At 34.8% G+C, this 20,503-nt stretch overlaps 1 protein-coding gene across 3 annotated transcripts in view; it reads right to left on the bottom strand.

The window, feature by feature from the left end:
• Window positions 1-10,116: 10,116 nt before the first annotated feature.
• LOC137399624 (insulin-like growth factor-binding protein complex acid labile subunit) overlaps window positions 10,117-20,503 on the bottom strand; it is a 52,852-nt gene continuing 42,465 nt past the window's right edge. For all 3 annotated transcript variants that reach the window (XM_068085806.1, XM_068085805.1, XM_068085807.1), the window contains 6 exons: window positions 19,988-20,175; window positions 16,749-16,877; window positions 16,093-16,241; window positions 15,236-15,488; window positions 12,104-12,424; window positions 10,117-11,046 (listed from right to left, as the gene is read on the bottom strand). In XM_068085806.1, the coding sequence (XP_067941907.1) occupies window positions 10,881-11,046; window positions 12,104-12,424; window positions 15,236-15,488; window positions 16,093-16,241; window positions 16,749-16,877; window positions 19,988-20,175 (1,206 nt within the window). In that variant the 3' untranslated portion in view covers window positions 10,117-10,880. The remainder of the gene's footprint in view (window positions 11,047-12,103; window positions 12,425-15,235; window positions 15,489-16,092; window positions 16,242-16,748; window positions 16,878-19,987; window positions 20,176-20,503) is intronic.

Here is a 20,503-nt window from a genome sequence, read left to right as displayed (position 1 = left end):
CCTCTAAATGCACACCACACGTAAGCTAATTGAACGCCATCTCCATTTGAAAGCCACTCTGACATTATTTTATTTTTACGAATCCATAATATCAACTGATCATTAGAAAAGTGTCCACAAAATTGTATCAATAATGAACCGTTTATATCAATCACAATTAATTCTCTCGTTGTCCAACACCAAGGCCTTTCATTTTTTTCGTCACAACTTAGCATCGAAATAATGAATAGCTGCATGAGGCTAATAGTAGCTCCGTGTCTAACACGGTATTTATACTTCAGAGTTTGTGCATGCATAAAAAATTGGTTCACATTTATGACGGTACATGAATGACTAGTTTAGGCTAAAAGTTGTGCTTAGCTCACACGAGGCTAAAAGTTAATCATTATATGTATTTGTGCAAAATGCAACGCGTAAAAGCTTGACTGTAAAAAATTGTTTTGATGTTAATATCGACTAGTTCAGCAGTGCAGAAAAAAGTTGAGGTTAGGAGACATTGTGGAAGGTATTAAACAACCAGAAGATGTTCGTTCCATCGAAAGTAACAATTAGAATGCAACTACCCGAGCAAATGACGCAAATATTTTTGTTTTAAAAACGTTAATTTATATTTCTGTATGTATTATAAGTATGGTTCATTTGGGTCAGTTGCTCATGAATATATTTTTGTAGCATTTGGTTGATTATTGTTATATAACTTATAAATTTGCAGATTTAATAGCATATTATTTGATAGCATCATTGCGATAATCTGATCTTACAATGGATAGTTGTTCGTAAATCCTCTTTTATTGCACATAAAAAGCTAGTTTTGAATGCAAAAATTAATGAGTGCAATGAGCTTTTATGTAAAATTGTTAAATATATGTAAATATAAAATAAAATCATGTCTTCTAATTTAGAATGAAATAAAATTGAAAGCTCCAACAAATTGCAAAGCAGGAGACAGGCTATCCTATCATTGCAGGTTAGTTGCAAGCAATAGATATCAACTGGTAGATATGCTTTTCAGTTTTTTAATGCATATTTATGAGAAGATCTTTGACAAGTTTGAGGTAAGTTAGCAGATTTATTGCATCCAAAGGGGTTAATGGAGCTCCACCGGAAGGAGAGGGCAAAATATAGGAGTTGGAATTCCATGAAGATTTAGTAACATACTAAAATAGAGTTACATTAGCTTATTTAATCAAAATTAAAGAGCCAATTGAAAAAAATAACTAGGCCTTCGCTAAAAAACATATCCAAACATTAATCCCAAGAGATTACTTCAAAGAACCGCAGGAAGAAAACAGTCTGAAAGCAGGTAACATGGAAAGACAACTACAAGAATGGACAAATCTGCCTAATACTTACCATAAAACTTTTATTTGAACGCCATAGTTCCGTATTTTTCAACCCTTTCCTTATAAAAGCATTTTAGTAGAGATTCTGTTGAAATGAAGGAGGCGTTGAAATAAGGGTTTTAAGGTAATTTTATCTATTAGCTTGGGGATTACTGCAACAACTACAATCACTTAGAATATATTTTGGCAATGCCTCTTTTAAACATGTATTTCTAACATTGTTTTTTCCAAATAAATTATAAGCCCTACACTAGACTATAGTTAAACACATTATACCAAAATCCATTTAAATTAAGCTGTATATAAACTTGCAACAAGCCAAAACATGAGATAACCTGACACTTGTTGATAAGCTTATTAGAGAAAATCTACAATACAAATGGCAAAAGATTTGTCTGTATATTTGTTTGTGTGCGGGTGTGTTAGTCCACCTTATAGAGCAGTCTTTCCTTTTTTCGATTCGGTCGTACGATGTGAACTGAATTAATATGAGAAAGTAGTATAATTAAATTAGTAGTAAATATTAGTAGTAAATTAAATAAAATTTTCTGCTCATTAAATAAATTAAATAAAATTATAAATTTAAATAAATTAACTACTACTCATTATTTACATGCAATTAATATTTACTACCAATGTGTAGAAGGAAGGTCACATGAACGTTTGTTTCTTGCGGCCACTGGAAAAAACGTTGTTCTCGCCTACTAAATTTCTACATCAAAAAGGTACTTCTCATTCAATGTTGTATTGTCTATGAATTGCCACACCTACTCTACATAACCCTTTCACTGCCGTCCATGTACAAATTAAGCTATCACCCTACTGCCAGCCATTTTGCCGATATTGCTTCATGATATGTACACAATATTTTTCAATTTCAAACTCCATCTAGAACGTTTTGGTTACATATTTCATTTTGCCAATATGTTAACAAACGCTGCTATGCAAAAGATTCATTGTATCTATGCTTTATGCATTGATAAAGCAATGTGAAGCTGAATTGTCTATAATGTCATCAACATAAGTAATTATTTGTTTTTTAACTCGGTGGCGATTACAAAACTTACACAAAAAAATGTTGTTTTTAAGTTGGAAATTCTAAAAAAAAAGATTTAAAACTAAATTTTAGGCTAATTTTATAGATAAATCTTTGAAAAACAGTGTCACTACCATATAAATCCTAAAGATCGTTGGTTATGTTATCAACGAATAATAAAATTAAGTTACTACGCAATTGCTGGGAAAGTCGCAAAAATGTGTCTACGGCAGTCGACCATAGAAAATGCATAAATGCATCTATGACAGTGAAAGGGTTAAAAAGTTGGATTTTCTACTTTTTGTGATAGTAAACATGTTCATTTTCTTCCGCATCTAAATTACTTTTACTTCTTTCAGCTACGAGTATTACAGAACTACAGCTACTGCAGAACTGGCACGGGTACTCCGAGCGTTGCGTTAGGCGATGGTGAGAAGAAAGATAGCAGCTGGTATCGACTTACTGTCACCCTGCTTTAATCATGGCCAGCTGTACATTGCCTGCTCAAAAGTAGGCACAAGCCGAAAACTGTTTGTTCATACATCCGACAGAAAAACAAAAAATTTTGTCGACCCGCAAGTGTTGCGGTGAATTAACATTGTGTCATTGTTATGTCATGCCTGCATTGCACAGCGGTAAAACATTTTGTGATAACAAAACAGCTTAAAGTTAGTATGAGCAGAGGATTCTTTTAACAGCTCTCCTGTTACCAAGTCTCCCATTACAATGTTTTCTTGAAAATATTCGCAAAACAATATTTAGATTGACATTATAAATTAGTTACTTTTGACATTTTTCTGAAAAAATTCAAAAAATGTTAGAATGCAAAAATTAAAAAACAATTTAAAAATTGTATGAAATCTGACTTTTGATTCATGCTTTCAAAAAACAAGCGCATAGTGACTTTAAGGCTAATCGGAATTATAATGGCAGAAGCCTTTGTTATAATAAACCAATTTCCATCTTTTTATTACAGCCAACAGTTTAGACCAAGGGTGGGCAAAGTTTTTTCTCAAAAAGCCAAATTTCAAAGTTACAAGATTTTTTGGAGTCGCATTATATGTGTATCAGTATAACATTTCATCCTGATAATGCAATTTTTGTAGTGGTATTGTAATTAAATTTGTTTATTGGAATAATTTCACAAAATTTTTGAATAATATTGAATTGAGCCTAAAAAGCTTTGTATAACTTCAAGTTTAGTGAGATAGATGGAATTGTTTTTGGCTGCTCATTATCTCTTGATAATCTGGCTCTCTGCCGCAGCATGCTATTCTTAGGAGCTGACACAAGTGATCTTGGGTCAAAGTGGATCTCAACTTGCTTTTGATATGATTCATGTATGAAAATGCTGATTCATATATATATATATATATATATGTATATATATATATATATATATATATATATATATATATATATAATTGTTTCCTCACCCCGGATACCCCGTATGGGTGGTAAATTCTGCTCTAACTCGGGTCTCCTACCAGAGACCTGGGAGTTTGAGCACTCGCCTCAAGATCTTAGCTGTTCCCAATAGCGCACTTTTCTGCAACTCACCTGAGTTGATTGCTGTTGGTATTTGGGCAAGCCACATTTTATGCGCTGGTGTTATTGCGCCTAGTGCCCCAATGACTACTGGGATTACAGTTGTTCTTACATTCCAGCATTTTTCAAATTCTTCTCCAAGAGGGAGATATTTCTCTACCTTTTCTATTTCTTTGCTGGCTATATAGTAGTCATTGGGTACTAAATATATGTATACTATATATTGGGTACTACTGTATATATATATATACAGTATATATATATATATATATATATATTTATATATATATATATATATATATATATAGCCGAAACAGTACTGTCTGTAGCATGAGTATATATATATATATATATATATATATATATATATATATATATATATATATATATATATATACACTGTATATATATATATACAGTAGTACCCAATATATAGTATACATATATTTAGTACCCAATGACTACTATATAGCCAGCAAAGAAATAGAAAAGGTAGAGAAATATCTCCCTCTTGGAGAAGAATTTGAAAAATGCTGGAATGCAGACAGTACTGTTTCGGCTATATATATATATATATATATATATATATATATGTGGCAGCAAGCACAGTGTACAACCATCTTCCTAGTTGAACAAGCTGTTGATATTCAGCCTTTGTTGAAGCTTTCAAGTAGAAGCCCAGCTCAATTTCATCTTTTAGGTGTTTTATTATATTATTATATTATTTTTTAGGTATCTTTCATCTATTAGTACCTTTTAGGTTACACAACTCCAGTTGCAGAGATGAGACATTAACACTTTTCAATGGCAACTGAGTAACCCACTCTCCATTAGGCTTTGCCTTCTGATGTGATTTTATGAGTTGTATGATGTGTTTCAAAGATTGAAACTGACTAAATTGATTGTTAAACCATTGTTGCAGCTTTTCTATAAAATGAGTGTAATCAGCTGTCCAAGACGCCATTTTTTCATCATCATCTAAAAATGCTTTTAGAGTAGGAAAGTGAAGCATATCACCTTGCACATCCACCAGAAACAACCCCAACTTGTGGGAGAAGGCTTGAACAGCTGGTAGTGTATTAATGATAGTCTTGTTCTTCCCTTGAAGCTTGAGGTTCAAATCTTTCAAATGGCCACAGATGTCAACAAGGAGAGCAAGGTCAATCATATCTTTAGAAGAGTTCATCTCTTGAAACTGTCTTGCATTCAGGCTTGTGCATGTATTTAGAAATGAGGTTAGCGCCTGATGAATACTCCACAACCTTGACAGAGCATTTCCCTTACATAGCCATCTAATGTTATTGTATGTTAGTAAATCTACACAAGTGGCATCGCTTTCTTTGAGAAACTTCCTTAAATTTCTGTGTCTGAGAGCTGATTGACTTCTGAGGAAGTTTATCATCTTCATAGCCTTACACATTAGTTGTTGAAAGTGATCATTTAGTTTTCACCATAAAACAGTTTGGTGGATGATGCAATGGAATGCTAGCATTGATGGCATATCCATCTTCAATCTAGCTATGACACCTTGATCCCTTCCAACCATGGCTGGTGCGCCATCTGTTGTTACAGATATGCATTTGTGGAGAGGTATCTTCATCTTGTCAAGTCTTTTAACGAGGGCATCATAGGTAGCCTGACCGGTGGTTTCTCCTTCTAATCCAACAAAAGTAAGAAGCTCCTCATTCATTTCTTCAAAAGCAATGAATCTGCAACACAGGCTATATGACTGAAGCACAATACTATGCTTTATAAAGAAACATGCTGATGCTTCATAAAGAAGCATGTAGTATAAACGTGTAGGTTAGTCACTTTGACACAAATATCATAAAATAAGTGCAACATTTTCTACTTGGAGTTGTGTTCTCTCTTTATTGTCTTTTAAAATGCACTTGTATGACTTAAGCTTGCAAATGCATAGTAAAAATGATTACCAGTTGTTAGTGTACATACGGCAGCCTACATACCTTACGAAGACTGCTAATTGAGCTACATCCATTCAATCAGTAGATTCATCAATAGCGATTGAAAAGTAATCTGCCTCGTCTGTATGGGTGAGCAAAGTCATTCTGAGATGATCATTAATGCTTTCAATTCTACCAGTGGCAGTTTTCCTAGAAAGTGGTATAGCCTTGACTTTACCAATCATATCACGCTTATCTGGAAAAAGTGTTTTCATAGCCTCAACCATGCATTCTTTTACAATCTCAGCATGAGAATAGGGAAGCATTGCTTTTGCTAGAATCTTTGAGACTCGTAGAGAAGCTTCTGTAGCGCGCTTATTAGTAGCTGTGAAAGAAACTAGCATATTTTCTGGAGAAGTTAGTGATTTTTGAAGTTTATATAGTTTTTGATGTCTAGCTAAAGATCCCAGTGGAAATGTTGCAGTAAACTCTCTGTGCTTCGTCGCATGATGTCGTTTGATGTTTGTCTTCTTGTTAGCTGGATCGTTTCCTGGCACAATAGACATTGCGGTTTGCCATGCCTAAAAATGAACGCATATGCCAGGGTCCACTCATCTTAGAGTTCTCTTGTAGATTCGTTTCTATTTCGTTTACTTTGTGAGGCTCCTATTGTAACTCTGGAAATGGTTCGTTTTGTTGAAGGGGCCATTGCTACCTCCACTGCATTAATTGGCTTAATTGCAAATGACATGTTCAACCAAATCACAGCATCTTATAAGCCAGCATGAGGAAATCATGATGAAATGATTTCCTGGTTTACCTTTCTGGAGCATTCCATTTTTGTCTTCATTAGGGCAGCAATTTGGTATTTATTACATCAGAAAAGCTACATGTGAATGATGTCATGAATTATGACTCATGATGCATGTGTTTGCTATGCATATAACGCTGTAGTGGTGCACCTTTAAATAAGCCTAATATGTCACAATGCATGTAGTTATGTACAGTATATTATAAGGATATTTTAATATACATCAAAAGAATTTGAATTTTCAAAGAGTTGAAAACGCCGCAACAAATTTTGCAAAGAGCCGCATGCGGCTCTAGAGCCGCACTTGGCCCAGCCCTGGTTTACACAGCAAAAAGAACAAACAGAATACATTACATAGGATAATATTTAAGATAGTGAAAAGCTAGGGCAAGCAGTTAAATAAGACAAGATTGAATGGCATCTAAATTTACATATATGTAGGGATATCAAAAATAACTACACTGAACTTTAGTTAATGGTTGCTGTACTTAGTAGTAGCCATTTCTAACAGTGAAACTTGGAACACTTAGTTACTGCCTTTAGTTTAACGAAAGAGTGGAGTGAGACTTGAAACACACAGTTACTGCCCTTAGTTCAAAGAGAAAGTGGAGTGAGACTTGAAACACATAGTTACTGCCCTTAGTTTAAACAGAGATCAGAGTGAGACTTGAAACACCCAGTTACTGCCCTTACTACAAAAAAGGAGTGGAGTGAGACTTGAAACACACAGTTACTGCCCTTAGTTTAAAGAGAGAGAATGGAGTGAGATTTGAAACACATAGTTACTGCCCTTAGTTTAAAGAGAGAGTGGAGTAAGGTTTGAAAAACACAGTTACTGCCCTTAGTTTAAAGAGAGATTGGAGCGAGACTTGAAACACCCAGTTACTGCCCTTAGTTTAAAGAGATAGTGGAGTGAGACTTGAAACACACAGTTACTGCCCATAGTTTAAAGAGAGAGTGCAGTGAGACTTGAAACACACAGTTACTGCCCTTAGTTTAAAGAGAGATTGGAGTGAGACTTGAAACACACAGTTACTGCCCTTAGTTTAAACAGAGAGTGCAGTGAGACTTGAAACACACAGTTACTGCCCTTAGTTTAAAGAGATAGTGGAGTGAGATTTGAAACACATAGTTGCTGTCCTTAGTTTAAAGAGAGAGTGGAGTAAGGTTTGAAAAACACAGTTACTGCCCTTAGTTTAAAGAGAGATTGGAGTGAGACTTGAAACACACAGTTACTGCCCTTAGTTTAAAGAGAGATTGGAGTGAGACTTGAAACACACAGTTACTGCCCTTAGTTTAAAGAGAGATTGGAGTGAGACTTGGAACACACAGTTACTGCCCTTAGTTTAAAGAGAGATTGGAGTGAGACTTGAAACACACAGTAACTGCCCTTAGTTCAAAGAGAGAGTGGAGTGAGACTTGAAACACACAGTTACGTCCCTTAGTTTAATGTTCCGTGAAAGGAATCTTATTTACAGGAGAGATAAATCCTAAAATATCATTTTTATCAACTTTCTTATAGAAGTAAGAATGGCAGCTGCGGTAACTCTTCAGTTTGAATTTTCCATACTAAAATTAGTCTGAATCACTGCAGGAATTTCCACTGAAAGGGACTGCCAATGGAACATCATTTCTAGATCTCTTATGCCTGCTCAGCTCACAGCCTATTGAGTGTTCCAAAACAGATTTGTTTTTCTTACGCGACATACTCGTTGGTTCATACAAAGCCGGCTTGCTCCTCACGGGTCATGTAACATTGCTGTAGTAAACCTTTTTATTTGAATATTATTACCTACAGCCTATGTTATGCACTGTAACTCACAAATATATATCAGTCCTGGGTTGTTCAGAAGGACAAAAAGCTTGCGGGGTATGGGAATGGTCAGAGGGTGTTCGTAAAAGGTGAGGAGGTCTAGTCATGTAAAGACTCGTCTCACTGATGATATGAAAAAAACTCCTATTAAGCTAAAACCTGTGTGAAATGTACAGATTTCACTGAGAGCCTTTGAGCCATGCGCTATTTACCACTCAGGCCACGCATATTACTGTATATGCCTACTTCATTAACTGGATTGGTTGAACTATGTTTCATTAACAGTACCTAGCTGGCCCAGGTGGGTTCTCAGTACAAGACTTGTTGAGCCATAGGTTTTATTGATGTACTCTTAGACGTTGCGGGTTTCTGAAGTCGGTTACAAAGGCCACCGCTTGAGGACACTAATGCTACTCAAGCATAGTTATTCAGATACTTCAGTAGTTGGGCAAACCAACATGTTGGACCTTGTGCTAAAGACATCAGTGGCAAACATTCACCCCTGTAGCCTTCACATAGTTAAAATGTGAAGGCTTTGTTGAAAACTCAACTCTATAGTTCCTAAAATGTTAGGAAGTTAAGTAACTAATTTTGTTTTAGCCTTTTTAGCCATTCATTTCCATGAACTCTGTAATAAATAAAGTTTAGCCTTTTTAGCCATTCATTTCCATGAACTCTGTAATAAATAAAGTTTAGCCTTTTTAGCCATTCATTTCCATGAACTCTGTAATAAATAAAGTTTAGCCTTTTTAGCCTCATTTCCATGAACTCTGTAATAAATAAAGTTTAGACTTTTAATTTACGGTGAAACTTTTATGCGTTGTTTCATGCGGTCAGCTAGGGCTATATCTAAAACCAAATAGTTGTTCTTTGCTAGTTGCTGCTCAAGAAAGAATAAAAATAAGTAAGTTGTCTCACATTCTTCTTGTGTCACAGCGAAGAATTATGCTTCATGCTTTGCTGAATTATGTTGGCCTTAGCTTTCTAGAATGGCAGAAGTGCCTTAATGAATGCCATGTAGGCTAAAACTAAAGTCTGTGCGCTATACAGTTGTGTATCCACAATTTTGATGTTAACAGATGGACAAGTTTTCATCAGAGGCTACTGCTCAACTCTTCTGGGTGGTTTATACTGCAGTAGCTGAAATCAAATATAGCATTTTACTTTTTTACGCAATGTCTCTAACAGAACATGGGTAAAACTTGTGGGACCGGGGAAGGGAGAACTGGGAGGGGGGCATGCACCTTTCACTTTTTCACTCACTACTTCTCCAACAGAACTTGGGTGAAACTTGTGGAGGGGCGTGCACCTTTCACTTTTTTACACACCGCGTCTCCAACAGAACTTGGAGGAATCTTGTTGAGGGGCGCGCACTGAGGGCACCTTTCACATTTTTACACACCGCGTCTCCAACAGAACTTGGGTGAATCTTGTTCAGAGGCGTGCACTGACGGCACCTTTCACTTCTTTATACACAGTGTCTCCAACAGAACTTGAGTGAAACTTGTGGAGGGGCCTTGCATTGAGGGCACCTTTCGCTTGAAATAAATTAGACCCGCCATACTTCATCTTCTAATCAAGGTTATAATTTCGTGCTAAATTAATGCCTGCCACATTTTTGTACCTTCAGTAATTAACGAAGCTGATAGCTTTATGTGGGTGAAATATTGTATTGTAAAATGTAACAACATTCATAGAATTGTTGTTGATAGTCAGCATTCTTTATAGAAAGAGGCAATAACTCTCGGTTAATTGATTTAACAATAAATGGCAGTTTCAGTAAATTAGTTTCTGTTCATTTCCTTTATTCGCACTAAACACTTCTTAACCGGATCAAGATGAACAGCGTTTTACTACCTGTGTTGATTTAATTTTACATTTTTAGCAATTTAATTATTTCTATATAATATCTCATCACATAATTCTTAAAAAGAGAAATCTTCAAAAATATATCTATGTGCAGCAGCTTCACATATGAAATGATGGTTCGATATACATATTTTGTACAGAACGCTATCTATGCATGTATGTGTGGCAAACTTATATGAATAACATTAAATAAAACAACTGATAGATAACAAAAATAAATGGGCAAGTCAAGGTTGAGCGTTGGAGTAATTTTAAGGAGAAGATGTAAGTTAGGGTCATGTCAATAAGAAATTATGCTACATCCATGCGAATATTATCTTCTTGGCACAATATAAACAGATGTTAGCCACATAGCACTGTGATACTTTATATGCTTTGGTAGTCCTGTACTTGCTTGACTTATAATGCGTTAACCATACCAGTTTCTCTTTGGAATGCATTGCTGTTAAACGATATTCACGTAGTTGACCACATAGTTTGCGGCCAGTTATCTCCTTTCGAACAACTCCAGGGCTCAGTTTATTAACCGGTGCCAGCAGACAAATAAAATTGTTGTTCAGACGAATGCCTGGACACTTGGGTTGTGCTCAGGGCAGAGGCCCTTTTGCGACATACTCGATGTATGGTTCTGGTGGAGGTTCTGGTGTGTGTGATATTCTGTTTGTCCAATGGCTGCATCATTGTTATTAGGTAGTGGCATCTGCGCTCTCTCATACATAGCTCTAAAAAAACAGCAACTATAATACACATGTTTATTATTATTGTATCCAGTAGTATCACATAAGCACATAAACAGTAACTATAATACACATGTTTATTATTATTGTATCCAGTAGTATCACATAAGCACATAAACAGTAATTATAATACACATGTTTATTATTATTGTATCTAGTAGTATCACATAAGCACATAAACAGCAACTATAATACACATGTTTATTATTATTGTATCTAGTAGTATCACATAAGCACATAAACAGCAACTATAATACACATGTTTATTATTATTGTATCCAGTAGTATCACATAAGCACATAAACAGTAATTATAATACACATGTTTATTATTATTGTATCCAGTAGTATCACATAAGCACATAAACAGCAACTATAATACACATGTTTATTATTATTGTATCCAGTAGTATCACATAAGCACATAAACAGTAATTATAATACACATGTTTATTATTATTGTATCTAGTAGTATCACATAAGCACATAAACAGCAACTATAATACACATGTTTATTATTATTGTATCCAGTGTCATCACCAGTATTATTGTATCACATAAGCATCATACTTTTACTACTTTGTCTGGGTTCGTCTTTTGTCTGCTTGCTATCTTCATGCACAAATCTTTTTTAAAAATGTCTTCATATGGTTGGGCTGCAATTGTCTCATCTAAGTTGCAATTTGATCATATGCTTTTATTATGTATTGCAATGCTTGCAGCAAATCAAATTAAAAATTGTTATCGTAATTGGGTTTGTCAGTAACAAAAATAAAAGTAAATGTGTAGCAGCGAAGACTCATCGTATAATAAACTATCCTAAAACTAAATCATTGATATTTGAAGTTTTGAATCACAGTTTCTAGCTATCGGCTAAGTAGCATTGTTTTATAAAACTTATTATGTATAATAAGGTAATCAAGGTAAGGTGTAATCAAACGTATATATAATTTGCTTGGCTATCTATTAAGCCAGTTCCCCTGCTAGATCCACGCTGAGCCTTAGCACTTCTCAAGCTTGGAGTAAATTTTAAAGAAACTTACCTATAGTGTTGCTTTTTCAGTTTCTTTTTTAGTCGCCACCTGTGCTGCCAAAATATGATACCAGCAACGATAAGGATGACAAAAGACGTGCACCCAATGATTATTAATATGACAGCACTCTCCATAACATTCGCTGAGCATTCAGCCTCTTCATCAACAGTATAGTCTTTCAAAAGCTTGTTGACGTTGTCTTTAGGTCTGCCGCACCTGTAGCTATCATAACTGGCAATGTTAACGTCTGTGCTCTCCATCCAGGCCTTGACCTCAGCTATAGAGCAGTCACACTGCCACTGGGTACCTGTTAGGTCCAGTGTTTCCAAACTAAAAAGAAAAGAAATGGTATAGGCTATGTGGTGTTATTTATGCATTCATAGGTGAGTGGTTTGTGTCCTTCAGCGTTACGCCTTGGCTGAGAACAGTGATAACTGCCTCAAGGACAATTTTGAGCTGAGGCTATATACAGCTACAGTGGACCCCCGGGTTACGGCACCCCTGCCCTCCTGTTTTTTGTTGTATGAAGTGGAATACAAATTATTTCTGGCCCATCGTTAAAGCATTCTCCCCAACATACAGCATCAACAACAATGTCCCATTGAAATTCAAATTTGAACACCATCGTTTGATTTTTCTTGTCAAATGAGTTTGAAGTAAGTTTTAATGCCAAGTCAAAAACAGAATGGTAATAAAAAATTAAGACGACAAATTTAAAGTTAGGTTTAGTAAAGTACTAGCTGAATGCCCGGAGTTGTCTGGCTAATTAAAATATTTGCACAGAAAATTTATTTTTATTTAACATATAGCAACAGTTACCATTCTAGCTGTCAAACTTCATATCATGAAAAAAGTGTTCTGTGCTGTCCAGATAAACCAAGAGAAAAATCAAAACAACTGTAAAGGTTTTCAAACTTTGTCAAACAACTGTAACTTTCAAACTTCATATCATAAAGAAAATGCTTTGTGCAAGTCAAATAAATTAAGAAACACAATAAAGTAACTATAAAAGTATTTCAATGTAAATGTGAAATAATTAACAATAGCTAAATTAAGTCGGTTTTGCTACGATTACAACAAAAGATGATTTGGTAATGATACAATTAATACGAACTGAGAAAACAAATAAAAATCTTGAATATGTTGAATTAATAATAACATATCTTGAATAGAAGTGTGTGTGTATAAAAAAAGATTACTGTTCCACCAGAAGAAATCCATCAAAACTTTGAATACAACGATACTGGTACCTCTCGATACTGGTACAAATGTAAAAATGAGATATCGGGCAGTCTTTGTCTGGTACTTTGTCTGACCAAATGGAGAGAAAATGTAGAGGCTATTTCAATTGTCAGCGCGAAAAGTATTGACCTTCACCAGATTTAGCAATTGAACTTTACGAAAAACCGGAAATAGAAGTTCATGGAAACATAAAACAGCGTGTTTTATAGAGTTAATAGAGTCCATAAAGTTCCGCTTAATACGTCATCTAGCTAGCGGTCATACGTTAATCGATATACGTTATACGATATACGTTATACGATATATGCTATACGATATATGCTATACGTTATACGCTATATGATAAGAGCAAGATATTGATAAGGACTGTATAGCTCAGTAATTAAGCGCATGGTTAAAAACTTGTGGTTGCAGTCACCGTGAGTTCAAATTCACCTCACAGCGAGCTTTCAATTTCAAAATTTTAATAGTTATCGCTGGACAGGCAGACATCCAGACCATGATGGCAAACTTTGAGATATATAGATTAAACTAGCTTCAAGTGTGTGTTTAGTGAGTTGAATTCATTTAAGGTAAATTCAAAGTTTATGTTATGCTATGGAGCATCACCAAAGACTAGTGTACTGAACGCGTTGCTGTCAAAAAGTCTCTCACACCCCTGTTAGTCAATACATCTGTCTCGAAGATAAGAATTGCATACGATACTGTATATAGGATGTTACATTTTATTGCAGATCATAACCACTGAATAGGTAACTATAGTTACTAAGGTAAATGTGCTATTTCGTTACTAATTTTTAATGTGTACATTAAAGATATAAAATTTTGATGTTCTTACGGGGAGGGGGTCAGAGGGAAGTGGGTAAAATAGATAATTACTATAGGTTCCTATGTCGCTCCACACTGCATGTTGCCTGACAATCCCAACACCAAATGTCGGAGCGAAATAATGTCATATGGCAGAAGTATACTGTATTTAAAAATGTTTGACTAGGTCATTCAGAAAGGTTGTCTGTTCTATCTCCGTAACTACTAAAAGATTTCTGTTTTAAATTAGTAGAAATCTCAAACATGAAAATCGGTAAAGAGTCTAGTTTCAAAGTTACCTAATTCGCATCATTGTAAAAGTTGAGTCGTAAAACAAACACCGCTGTAGACAGCCACATTAATTATCCACACTTGTTAAAAATGTATTTACCCTCTTAAGAAAATTGTGTTGAAAGTCTTGTCTATGCTTAAATTTACCTTAATCTTTTATATTTTGACACTTAAATTTAATTTTATGTGACTCAGGTACTTTTAACGTACGATTTATCAATTTATCTGACATCTTGCAATTTTTAAACCATTTTTTCATCACTTAACAAGTAATCAGCTGCACATTATGGCTCATCCTAACATAGGCGTAGCAATATGTTAACATAGACAGTAGTACGCTACTATAGACATAGCAATATGTTAACATAGACAGTAGTACGCTACTATAGACAAAACAATATGTTAACATAGACAGTAGTACGCTACTATAGACATAGCAATATGTTAACATAGACAGTAGTACGCTACTATAGACATAGCAATATGTTAACATAGACAGTAGTACGCTACTATAGACATAGCAATATGTTAACATAGACAGTAGTACGCTACTATAGACATAGCAATATGTTAACATAGACAGTAGTACGCTACTATAGACAAAACAATATGTTAACATAGACAGTAGTACGCTACTATAGACATAGCAATATGTTAACATAGACAGTAGTACGCTACTATAGACATAGCAATATGTTAATCTAAATCTATCAATATGTTCACATAGCCATAATGGTATGTTAACATAGATATAGGCGAACTAATTAAATTGCCTCAACAAAGGGTGGTAAAGATTTTTACCTGACAAGTGGAAGTACTATAGAATGGTTGAAGCCATTGAGTCTGTTGTTGCTGAGGTTCAAAGTCTTTAATACAAACAAATCCTGGAGTTGTTCTCCTGACATGTCATAAAGACGATTATAGCTGAGGTCAAGGTGCCTCAAGCGTGACAAGTTTGAGAATAGTCTAGGCTGGATTACTTCTATGTTGTTATGAGCTAAATTCAATGATTCTAGAGTTGTCTTGTGGCTTAGCAGCTGCTTTGCCTCAGAGCCTACAAAAGGCATTCAAAATTGGTTTGTAGGCTACCAAGTATGGTTTGTAGGCTACCAAGTATGGTTTGGAGGCTACCAAGTATTGTTTGTAGGCTACCAAGTATGGTTTGTAGGCTACCAAGTATGGTTTGTAGGCTACCAAGCATGGTTTGTAGGCTACCAAGTATGGTTTGTAGGCTACCAAGTATGGTTTATAGGCTACCAAGTATGGTTTGTAGGCTACCAAGTATGGTTTGTAAGCTACCAAGTATGGTTTGTAGGCTACCAAGTATGGTTTGTAGGCTACCAAGTATGGTTTGTAGGCTACCAAGTATGGTTTGTAGGCTACCAAGTATGGTTTATAGGCTACCAAGTATGGTTTGTAGGCTACAAGTATGGTTTGTAGGCTACCAAGTATGGTTTGTAGGCTACTAAGTATGGTTTGTAGGCTACCAAGTATGGTTTATAGGCTACCAAGTATTGTTTGTTTGTTTTTAGCAAAGGAATTAACTAAAAGTTAGGACAGCTAAGAAAAGTATTAGCATTAAAAGAACATCGTTTTTTGAAAAAAATCAAATGAGAAGAGTAAATAATGATATGAAAGGTTGAAATATGAAAGGTTACCTTGGAAGAATGCAGCAAGGTTGTTGTTAGCAATATTTAGTACAGCCAAATCATCGAGTTCTATCAGCAAGGAGACCGGAAGAGAGCTGATCTGGTTGGTGCTCAGGTCAAGTACCTCCAGGAAGACTAGACTTTCTATGTCCTCAGCTCTAACAAGGTTAAAATGTTGTTGGTCATTCCAAAAGGCTAGTAACGGATAAAAAGAGAGCTGCATTCATCTCAAACAACATATCTAGGAATTATTGCGGCATGAGTCTTGCATCTCAACTTCTGACTCTTTACATAAGGCCCATAAAATGTTGCATTTTCAAATGACTTGGGTCGAACATATATTTAATCTGCTGGTCTACTTGTACATTTTTGTGAATTTCCTGCAAAAAACTTTGATTTTGTACTCAAACCTGATACTATTAGCCTCATAGGATTTGCAAGTAAAAGGCCAAGTGTATGTGTAAATTTGGCTAGTTCTAGTTTAAAGTATAAAATAACCTTATTTTAATAACCTAACCAAAACTATTAATCACTCAAAGCAACCCAATATTCATTTTATTCATAAACAGGCAGTTATTACCAAAAATTATTTTTCTTTCTTTTTAAATAATTACATATTTTGAGTCATGACATTAACAATCCAAATTAGTAATTGATGTATTTACTTGATCTGCTCAATGCGGTTCCCTTGGAGGTACAACTCCTTCACAAGAGCAAGCCCCCAACCATCTAGTTGCTCTATCTGGTTATGTGACAGATCCAGAATTGGAGGACACCACTCTTTAAATGAATCTCTGCAAAAAGAAGACAAGCCTCTAATATATGGTCTGGGTTCATTCGGTGAGAGTTTTATGCATGTCCACGGTCAACTGTGGAGCTGACAATGGCATTGTGTAGCAAGTGACGCGAAGTGGAATTGCCCAGTGGCTTACAAGGTTACACTCAGATGTCTTACAAAAGTTCATGATTATGTAGAGGTGGAGGCTACAATGTAAATCTGTAAGATATTTTATTAATTGAAGACCTCAACGGAAGAACGATTAATGTCACAATTGTTCAAAATTGAGATGAAGCCATTTTAAAGTTTACAAACTTTTTTTGGAAAGAATTACAACTTATATCATAGAAACCTTTTAGCTATCGGTTAATAAGGATGTTACCTGGGAATGTGATCAACAAAGAAGTGGTAGACATAATTTAGTGTGGCACAACATGACCTAAGTTAAAACCACTACACGGACATTGATCGATTTACTTTGGAAATCATTGACAACTCTCTACGCATTGTTTTATTAGGTGATAATGTTACAATGTTATAATATTCTAATTTTAAGCGCTATATAGCAGTAAAATATGGGATATCTGCCATCCAAATTTCAACCAAACAAAAATGAACAGGTCACAATATTACAACAAAAACTTTTTTACTGTGTCCTAGAAAAACTGCAATATTTTGTTTTGCATTACACTACACGCTTTTGCGCACACTTCTTTTTTGCTTATTGGTACTCTTGGGATATTTTCTTTCACTCCCACTGCCTCTGTTTATTGTATCAAGTTATTAACCCTTTTACTGCCATCCATGTACAAATTGACCTATCGTCCTACTGCCAGCCATTTCGCCGAAAATTGCAGATTTTGCTTCATAATATGTATAGAATTTTTTTCAATTTGAGCATCTATCTAGAACATTTTTGTTACATATTTTATTTTTGCACACTTGTTAACAAATAGTGCTATAACAAAAATTCATTGTATCTACACTTTGTGCATTGTTAAAGCAATGTGAAGCTACGATCGCCACGAAGCTAAAGCGATACTCAACAATGTTCTTTATTCTTACACAAATATTAATTTCACCACCATTAAAGTCAGCGCTGCTACTTGAATTGTCTGTGTAATCATGAAAATCTGAATTTGAATTAGTAATAATGTCATCAACTTACCTAATTATCTGTTTTCTAACACGAGCGGCACTTACAAAAACTTACTCACAAAATGTTCGTTTTCAGGTTGAAAATTCTCAAACACAAATTTGAAATTGCTCCATTGTTTTAGGGTAATTTTATAAAAAAAATCTGACATAATCAGCATAAGTAACTCTCTGTTTTCTAACTTGAGAGGGACTTATGAAAGCCATAATAGCCCTAAATAGTTCGAATCCCTGAAAGAAAAAGCGATCGTTATAAGTTGGAAATTCCCAAACAAGTAAGCGTTGCTATTGACTGAAAGTAATCACATGACTGGAAAATGATCGTTGTTGCTGTGTAGCCCTTGGACATTGATCATTTTTGCAAAGAGTTAGTTTATTTTAAGCAGGAATATCTCTGGACCTTGATCATTTTTGCTGAGAGTTTGTCACAGAGACTAAACTTTGTGGCCAGAACTATTTAAGAGAAGATAAATCTAGTATTGTGAGAAAATGTGACATTGATTGTTCTTCCATTGAGGTCTTCAATTGTATACCAGATTACAATAGATTCAGCAAATGCCTCTAAAAAAGCAGTTAAATGTATTGATTTATTGAGTGGTGAATGCTGAGACTTACGATAACTAATTTAATTCAACTTAGACTAATAAATCCTGACATTTTGCTAAGGACCTAGAAGTAGTTAATCTTAATGATAAAATTATCTGATTAACAAGAAGCATCGACGACAAGCATCGACGATAAGGGTTTTTCCTGACATGGTCTTATAATTTTAGTACAAAACAATACTAGAAATTCCACTGTCATACAGCCCATGACCAAAGTGATATTGGAAAAAAAGGGTACTGATGGTTGAGAAATGCAATATTAGCAGTCAAATAGGATAACTGCAACGGTAGCTGTAATGGACTGGGTGTGGGTGTTATTATATACAACAAATAACAATAATGAAAGGAAAAGATTATATGTTTATATCTCTCCTCCTGCAAAAAGAGAAATGCAATATTGGCCAATATTAGAAGTAAAATGCACTGATATTATTAGAATAACCAATATTATTAATATAGTAATAATATAAAACCAATGCACAATTTTGTTTACATTTCAAAACGTCATAGCTAACAATATCGTGAAGTTGTGATATTTATATAGATTTTTAGAAAATCTGTACTACGTAGTCATTGTTCTGTAGTCATCCAAACTTATAATTAATTATTGTAATAATCTCATTAGAACCGTTAGAAAAAATATCATCGTCATTCCCTTTACTTACACTGCGTTAGATTTTTAGAAAATCTGTACTACGTAGTCATTGTTCTGTAGTCATCCAAACTTATAATTAATTATTGTAATAATCTCATAAGAACTGTTAAAAAATATCATCGTCATTTGCTTTACTTACACTGCGTTGGACATCAATTAGAATCCGAAAGTACTCAAATGGGTCGGCAAATAAAAATGTAAAAATTGAAATCGGCAAAAATGAAATGATTTCTGTACTCCTATGTTAATTGCCGTAACCTTCGGCAATTCGACAATGCTATAGACTAGTGAAAAGTGCACGTTATTTTTTCGTGAAATGCGCAAGACTTTATCGTTCTATTCTCTGTCGCTCGGGGTTTCAATTTACGGTCTTAACTTTTATTAAACCAAGCTTTTCCAGCGTTTTGTGGCGATTTTCGTCCAAATTAATCTGTCTATTTGTGTATAATCTGATTAGATGGGTTAGTTTTAGGAATTTGCGGTAACCTTTCAAAGGCTAGGTAACATATTTAAATAGGTTTATATGCGTTTTGTATCATTATTACACTTAAACGACTTTACTGAAAAATAGTAAAATTTGTTGATAGGATTTCGTTGCAAGGGTTTGGTGAAGGCCGTTAATGGATAATTTTTTGGGAGTTGTGTGCACATGTACATTTATCATAAATCTCCCAATCAATTGCTTCGCTCTTGTTTGGTCGTGGGACAAACCTTTCAATATAGTTTAGTCTGTTCCGAGTGAGGTTAAGGGTTGTAAGTTTCAGCGAAAAGGAAATTATGTCTTTGTTGAAGGTGGTGATCAGGTTCGAGCCAAGATCTAAAGTCTTTAAGTTGAGCATCATGAAGAAATAACTGGGCTCAGTTATTCTATTTCCTTGAAGATGAAGTTCCTCCATCTCCTAAAAACAAATTAGTATGACTGATAGTGAGAAATGAAAATTTATACAATAGTAAAAGTAGTGACACGCTTCTTCGATAAAAAAGTTTATGAGAAGACAACTACCAAATATAGTATAATATAACGTGATTGCCGACAGCTGCAGCGTCAATGTTTATTGAAACCAATAATGATAAATATACCCTAGGACACTTATATTTCGCTAGTATTTAGTTTCGTGAGTAGCATACAGAGTAAAATTTCGCTGCAACTTAATTTCGCAGCTCTGATGAGTGCGAAAATATAGTGATGTGAAAATAAATGCAGTGGAACAAACATCATTAGATTCC

This window comes from Watersipora subatra, chromosome 7 (assembly GCF_963576615.1).
Source record: "Watersipora subatra chromosome 7, tzWatSuba1.1, whole genome shotgun sequence".
In the NCBI taxonomy this organism is placed as follows: Eukaryota; Metazoa; Bryozoa; class Gymnolaemata; order Cheilostomatida; family Watersiporidae; genus Watersipora; species Watersipora subatra.
The sequence above is the reverse complement of the archived record's forward strand: the minus strand, read 5'-3'. Positions and strand labels throughout refer to the sequence as shown.